This window comes from Schistocerca nitens, chromosome 3 (assembly GCF_023898315.1).
Source record: "Schistocerca nitens isolate TAMUIC-IGC-003100 chromosome 3, iqSchNite1.1, whole genome shotgun sequence".
NCBI classification, from domain to species: domain Eukaryota; kingdom Metazoa; phylum Arthropoda; class Insecta; order Orthoptera; family Acrididae; genus Schistocerca; species Schistocerca nitens.
Window position 1 is genome coordinate 983207379 of NC_064616.1, and position 8420 is coordinate 983215798.

The following is an 8420-nucleotide window of genomic DNA, read 5'->3' on the forward strand; positions in this document are numbered from 1 at the left end:
TGGTATTATAATCACGAATGTCACTGTTGTTTTTAAATTGTACCATGTTGTTGAGAATAAATTTCATTAGTGAGTAAATGTACTGTGAGGCTGTTGTAAGAATTCCCAATCTTTTAAAAAGATGCCTACAAGATGTGAGACTATGAACCCCACACATTATGCTAACCAATTTCTTTTGAGTAGCGAATATTTTTTGTCTAAATGTTGAGTTACTCCAAAATATTATTCCGTATGACATCAGAGAGTGAAAGTATGCAAAGTATGTTAGCTTACTAATTTCTATATCCTCAAAATCGGCAATTGTTCTGATTGCAAAAGTTGCTGAACCTAGTCGCTTTAGAAGATCCAAAATATGAATTTTCCAATTAAGATTCTGATCTATATGAACACACAAAAACTTAGTATGCTCTACCCTGTCTACTGACTTCTGTTGATGTGTTATATTTACTGAAGGAACTGTACATTTTGCAGCAGAAAATTGGATGTACTGTGTTTTTTTTTTCAAAGTTTAGAGCAAGCCCATTTGCAGAAAACCAATTAATGACTTTTCCAAAGACCTTATTTGCATCAATTTCAATTGGAGTTTCTTTTATTGGATTAATAATGATGCTTGTATCATCAGCAAACAGTGTCAGTTCAGCTTCTTGTTTCAGATAAGAAGGGAGGTCGATCACATATATGAAGAACAGACCCATGATTGAACCCTGTGAAACACCTAATGTAATTTCACTGCAGTTAGATGAAGTGGCAAACTTATTTAAATAAATCACTTGACCCATATAAAGAAACTTTTTGTTTCCTGTTCTGTAGGTATGACTTAAGCCACTCACATGCTATTCCATTTATACCATAGAATTGTAATTTCTGTAACATAATGTCATTGTTCACACAATCAAATGCTCTGGACAAGTCACAGAAAATTCCAATTGGTGACATTTTACTATTTAAAGACTCTATTATGTGGACAGTGAAATTTTATATTGCTGTCTCAGTGGAACAGTATTTTTGAAATCCAAACTGTGATTTACTAAGTATCCCATTACTGTTGAAATGGCTAACCACTCTTGAGTACATTACTTTCTTGAAGATTTTTGAAAATGCTGTAAGCAAGGATACTGGCCAATAATTATTGACATCTGTCGTGTCCCCTTTTTTGTAGAGGCGCCTGACAATGGCATATTTTAACCTGTCTTGGAAAATACTTTGAGTTAGTGATGCATTATATATGCGACTCAGAATAATTGCTCCACATTGTTTTAATATCTTAGAGATGTCATATACTCCAACAGAACATTTATTTTTCAAAGATTTAATAATTTTACTTATTTCACAGGAGGTTGTTAGGTGAAACTTAATCTGACTAATTTTTTTCAAAACAGACTCTTCCATGTACTGCCTGGCTTTTTCTTTTGAACTCTTCTCACCAATTTTTTTCTCTTACACTTAAGAAATGGTTGTTAAATACATTAGCTGGTTAGGATGGTCTCATTCTCCTTCATAGTAATGCTACCTCCCCCAGTGGTTACTTTTCCTGTCTCCCTTCTAACAACATTCCATATTGATTTTATTTTATTGCTGGAGTTTTTAATTTCTTCTCTAACATACATATTTCTTGATTTCCTTACAACTTTTCTCAGTATGTTACAATAATTTTTTTAGTGTATTAACTACTTCTGTATCTTTACTAGTTCTCGCTGTCTCATATAGTTTTCTTTTTCTTTCTGAAGACACTTTAATACCTGTAGTAATCCAAGGTTTCTTTGAAGAGTGTGTGGTGCTACATTTAGTAATTTTCTTTGGGAAACAATGTTCAAAAAGGAATATAAATTTATCAAGAAATATGTTGCATTTATCATTAGCATTTGGCTTATTATATAACCTCCCCAATTAACATTTCTTAAGCTTTCTCTGAAGTGCTCTATAGATACTGGGTTGAGCGACCTCACACTTTTACTTAATGGTTTCCGAACTGTACACCCTGTTAGGTTTTGTAAGTTAATCAGTTGTGTGTCGTGGTCTGACAATCCATTTACCAAAGGGAAAGCATGTGTGTTTTACATCCTCTTTCTGTACAAATACATTATCTATTAAAATGCTACTGTCTTGAGCTATACATATAGGAAAATGGACCACTGATTCTAAGTTATCTGTTGTTAATAACACTTCTAGTTCACTTTTCCTATCAGAATTACTTAGAAAGTTTACACTGAAATCACCAAAGATTAATAACTACTTCTTTTTGTCTGACAGACAGCATAATAGAGTGTCAAACATTTATGAACAGCTCCCGGTCTCCTAATGGGGACCTGCACACTGTTGCTAATATCAATACTACATTATCTTGCTGAAGTCCACATGCACAAACCTCAAAGTGCTAATCAACACAAAATTTGCTTACTTCTACAGTTTTACATTTATACGCTTGTTTTATGAAAATGGCAACTCCTCCGCTATCCATCCTAGATCTAGAAGTGTAAGATGCTAAATTATATCCACTTATACTGACACTATCCATGCCCACAGTTACCTGGTGTTCAGACAGAGAGTATAACAATCTCATTTTTATTTTTGAGATCATCTAAACACACTAATAGCTCATCTACTTTATTTTTTATTCCCCTGATATTTTGATGAAGTAAACTGATACTGCCTTAGCTTTACCCCTATTTACTGTACATGAAGTTTATTTATTCTATTTATCTTGTCATCTGTCTGGACTTTGGATTTAACCTAAAAACCCTGTCTGCCTGGACCCATTAACCAGAGGGATCACCCCTTGTGTGACTGTGGACCCCCTTACAGTTTCTGTTAATGGAGAACCTAACTTATTTTTCCCCATCCTATTCAGGTGCAGGCTATGTGTAGTGTATCCCCACCTACCAATAGCATTTACTGGAACAACACTTATGTGAGACACGTGGTGCCTCATACATACTTCTTGAAACCTATCAAGGACCTATAGAATCCATGTCAAGCAATATCAGTGTTGTACTGTGTTTGAAAAGCAAAACAACACACAAACAGGCAGTCATTGTTTTAGCTCATCGGTGTAAATGTCTCCCTCAGTAAAGATGTTTCTTTGGTAAAGAAACTGCTTCCTTCCGAGCCTTCAAAAAAATCAGCAGCTGTAAAAAAATCTATGGGAAAAACGGTCTAAAAAGGCAACAAGCAGATTTTCTTAGAAGACAAGAAATAATCTTGTTAACTTACAAGTAAAATCAGCAAGGAATTACCTAGTATGAAGGACGTCAAGTCTGTTGTAGAACCAGCTACTGTGAAAAGAGTTAGCATGCAGAAATGTTAAAAGAACATGACAGTAAAGGAAGCCTGCTTTCTTCCGTTTTTTAACCAAGAATATCCAGATACTGAAATCTAATTTTTCACCTTACACCCAGTGTACATTCTCTTATCTGTAAGATTATGATGAGTGATAAACAATCATATTTCTAAGACCTACACAGACAGACAATCTTGAAGGTGCAGTGTCAGAACAAACGCCAAACAATCATGACAAGAACATTTATTTTGTTGAAGTTTCAAATTTCAAGATAGAATTCACACAGATTTGGGCATATAATTATACAATTGTTAAGGCTTTTGTGGCCACTTGTTGACAAACCGCCTGCTGGTTTCTGTCTTTAAATCTGGAGGAGGAGGAGGAGGTTAGTGTTTAAGGTCCTGTCAACAACAAGGTCAATACGGATAGAGCACAGGCTCGGGTTAGGGAAGGATGGGGAAGGAAATTGGCCGTGCCCTTTCAAAGGAACCATTCCAGCACTCACCTGACGCAATTAAGGGAAATCACGGAGAACCTAAATCTGGATGGCCGGATGTGAGTTTGAACCACCGCCCTCCCAAAAACAAGCCCAGTGTGCTAACCACTGCGCCACCTCACTCAGTCTCTGTTTCTTTGGCAACATGAGTGGCTGGCATTGTCAAAGCTCCAACATCCATTGCTGGTGATGGATTGGAGTTGACCTTGTGGCCACATATGATATGTACCTGACACGCCAACAGCCAAGGGCCTTTTCATGGCCATTCCGCTGAGATTCTCCCCTTGCTACATGCAAGGGTCATTTGCTGCAGCAGGGGACTCCAGGATCTGTTCACCATGGACTCCAGGATCTGTTCACCATGAAGCTATCATCTTGTATATTTCTATAGCTTCTCTGAACAAGCTGGTGTGATAGTTCTTCTCTACAGCAAGAACTTCCATTTTGACAAAGTTTACTATGTTATCAGTCCCTCATGGTGTCTGTTCCGCCACTGCCAATTTCTCCACCTGCCCCAACCTACTACGCAGTTTATGTTCAGTGATACTGGTGTCGACTGATCATTCAATCATTCTAACACACACTATTCCACACACACACACACACTGTATACAATGTTTTCCTGAATTGATAGTGGGTCCTTTTTCTCTTTTGCCAATCTGAGACACCAAAGAGTGAACAAGTTCTTCCTATACTCCCAAATCAAGATATCAAACATGTTAGAAAGATAAAATAAAACTATGTGTTTCCAGAGACCTTTTCAAGTCTCAAATATATATGATGTATACATGCAGACCAAAGCAATGAATGAAAATTTGTACCAAGGATGGGATTCAAACCCAAGTTTCCTACTCAGTAGGTAGTTATGCTAACTGCTACATAACCCTAGCTCAGTGGCTTCAAGCAGCTGCACAGACTACCCTAGCATGCACCCCTTCTCAATCCAAATTCCCATTCACACTTCAGCCCTCTTGATATTCCCCATAAACTAATAGCATTGCAGAAGCTCTCTAACTACACTGGACAGCACGTCAGCATCAAGGAGTGAGGCATACTAGGGTAGTCCGTGCAGCTGTGCCTAGCTACTGTCCAGGGTGGCATAGTGCTTAGCATATCGCCATCGGTAATGCTGGAATTCAATAAGATGTTGGCCCACCCTTAGCCTTTATGACAGCTTCCACTCTCGCAGGCATACATCCAATCAGGTGCTGGATGGTTTCTTTTGAATGGCAGCCCATTCTTCGTGGACTGCTGCACTGAGGAGAGGTATCTACGTCAGTCGGTGAGGCCTGGCACAAAGTTGGCTTTCCAAAACATCCCAAAGGTGTTCTATAAGATTCAGGTCAGGACTCTGTGCAGGCCAGTCCGTTACAGGGATGTTATTGTCATGTAACCACTCTGCCACAGTCTGTGCATTATGAACAGTTGCTCGATCATGTTGAAAGAGGCAACCGCCATTCCCAAATTTCTCTTCACCAGTGGGAAGCAAGAAAGTGCTTAAAACATCAATGTAGGCCTTTGCTGTGATAGTGCCACGCAAAAGGTGTGCAAACCCCCTCCATGAAAAAAATGACCACACCATAACACAACCGCCTCCGAATTTTACATTTGGTGCTACACAGGCTGGTAGATGACGTTCACTGGGCATTCACCATACCCATACCCTGCCAACAGATCGCCATGTTCTGTACTGTGATTCATCACCCCACACAACATTTTTCCACTGTTCAATCATCCAATGTTTATGTTCCTTACACCAAGCAAGGCGTCATTTGGCATTTACCGGCGTGATGTGTGGCTTATGAGCAGCCGCTTGACCATGAAATCCAAGTTTTCTCACCTCCCGCCTAACTGTCATAGTACTTGCAGTGGATCCTGACGGAGTTCGGAATTCTTGTCTAATGGTCTGGATAGATGTCTGACTATTACACATTACGACCCTCTTCACATGGCGGCGGTCTCTGTCGGTCAACAGACAAGGTCGCATACAGACATATGACCCAATCACCTTCCCACATTCGAAGTCCTTGAGTTTAACGGAGCGCCCCATTCTGCCCTCTCACGATAAAACTGATTTCCACTTCATGAGCCCCATCCGAGACAATTTCTTGTCCCACCTGTGATGGTCTCCTATTGTAATTTTTGTAAGTAAATATTAATAATGTTACATTTATTTATATTTAACCACAGAGAACTGTTTTAATAGTGCGAATTCAATGTGTTCAACACACTAAGTGTTTAATTCACAGTTCTTGTGAAATGTTGGTGGGTCAATTTGCTGTCCCACCTGTAACAAGATTTTAAAGTGGATAAACAGCTGACTTCGCAAATTTCTGATACTTGGATTTAAAGGGAAGGTGGAACAACTATTCATATGTTCATCGACCACTCTTTAATTTATTTGTATTAATACTGTTATATTACCTTTTAATTATCAAGAAACAAAGTGCAAATTGCCTCACCCATAACAATGGAATCTTGTCTTTTGAGATGCTGCTAGTCCTGCGAATTTTTATTATTGTTTTCTGTCAGTTCTTATGGTCAAAAATTATATTCTTGTTCTCATGACCCTTTCATCCCATACTAAAGGAAGTAGATCATAACAATACTCTTTTTCAACTCTATCAAAGTCTGTATTCCCAGGGTATAATTATTTACACAAGGAAAACAGAACATAAGACTGTGATAATCACAACAGAGGAAACAGTGGGCTGACATGCTCATTTATTTCTACAATAAGGGATAAGAGTGTGAACTTCACAGCCCAACACACAAACATTTCAAACTTACTTTATTGAAAGTTCAGGTCCATGTTGATACCATATGCCCCAATCCCAACATTGAATTATGTTGCCAACATATATGTAAACATTTACGATGTTTCAGAAAGATGTAGGTGGATTCATAGAGATACCAGCTATTTATTTTTAAGACTGCACATGGAACTCTACACCAAAAGGTCTTTAATTTTATAAAAATTAAGTAATAAATAAGAATTTTGTATGATAACAAGAAACTGCTATGTGTATGCAAGTTTGATCCTGTTGCTGTTCAACTACCAAATATAATGAAAGTTTTGGACTCTACTCTGGAATTCAGTTACCAACACAGTGCAACGGTGGAATACAGTACACATAAAAATTTGTCAGTACGAGAGTTAAACACTGTCATTTTCTGAGTCATTTGTTTCAAATCGTCTCCTGCTAAAGTTGCGTACTGGACCCCGTGCCCGAAATTCTCAGTTAGGTTGGAAGGTGGCAATTTGTTTGGGCGTTCGCGAAGTCAATGAATGTGAATGCAGAAAATCTGGTTGTGGTAACAAAAATACCAGTAATAAAGCCTAATTCCTAAGTCCGCACCATAGTGAAAAATGGAAGGGGAATCCAGTACAACTTTTACCATGGCCTTCATCTTTCATCTGGTGCTCTCATCCTTTGGAAGATTACCTCCTCTTTGAACGAACTTTGAGGCCAAGGATGAAAATGTTAACAATATGCCTATGATTTTAGTTTTACATAACTCCTGTACATTGCAGTAACAAAAACCAAAGTAGTGTCAATCTGATGACAAAAATTCCAGGCATAGTTGCACTACACATAGAATGAAAAACCGTGAAAATGGATATTAATCTCACAAGATAAGCAATGCACTAATGATGCGCCATGTGGCTACCTCTTGTTCTTAATGAATCTATCAAATGTAAGCCAGATAGTCCATAAAACAACTAATTACTCAACTTTCGAAATCCATGTTATTATCTACATATTGTATTCATCTGACGTAGATTGTATATAACAATTATTGGACTGACAATTACACTTGGCAGTAAATAGCACTATGTAGAATAGAAATATAATAAACTTGGGGCTGGCACAAGATTCAAAAGTGATGTTTTAAGCATGTACGTACTTGTTCAGCGTTGCTGGCAAGAATAGGTAACACATCTTTAACAGTTAATTGGCACAGTATACCTCCGACCATTCTGTAACATTTTCTTGAACTGTCAACTCCCTTCAGTGTCTCTGTCACCAGCCTGGAACAAAAGTTTTCTATTTGCTAGATACAGCAATTTGCAAGATACTTATTATACCTTTGGCTGATAAACACATATTTACCGATGTTCCTCCAAATCCATTTCCATTTCAGCAAGTTTTGCACCCAAATAACGCCGTTCAGCTATCATGTCGCGGTACTTTTCGACGACATCGTTGTCTCTGGGTTTCTTCCTTTCCTCCGCCATCGCAACCGTAGAAATGTGAACATACGCTCACTTGCACCGAATGGCAACAAATCTGCCGCAAACCTCCCCACCATCTTGCAGATATTTTAAACAATTACTTATTTTCAGAACCGTACAAGTCCACCAAATATGGCAAGTTCCTGCAAACCTACTACATTCCACAGATACGTTTAAAATTAGCGCTATCCAACCACGCAGAAGAGAAGTCGATACGTCAAACACTCGCCGATTGGACACTTGCACAAATTTTAAGTTGAGCTTTCATTTTAGTTTCTGATCAAGTGAAAGAAATTAACAATATTGTCCATACGTTATTTGTAATTTAACAGCACAACTGTTGCCGAAAATAGTTTTCTGCAATAAATTCTTTCGACAGGAAATAATATTGATGCCTATTTTGTGATCGA

General features: G+C 38.1%; 1 protein-coding gene across 1 annotated transcript in view; it reads right to left on the minus strand.

Annotated features, from left to right (window-relative positions):
- Window positions 1–8156, minus strand: part of LOC126248004 (prefoldin subunit 2-like) — a 28084-nt gene extending 19928 nt beyond the window's left edge. Inside the window, exons 1-2 of the mRNA XM_049948585.1 lie at window positions 7889–8156; window positions 7683–7806 (exon numbers count right to left, since the gene is read on the minus strand). Coding sequence (XP_049804542.1) covers window positions 7683–7806; window positions 7889–8013 — 249 coding nt within the window. The 5' untranslated portion in view covers window positions 8014–8156. The remainder of the gene's footprint in view (window positions 1–7682; window positions 7807–7888) is intronic.
- Between the last annotated feature and the right edge of the window lie 264 nt (window positions 8157–8420).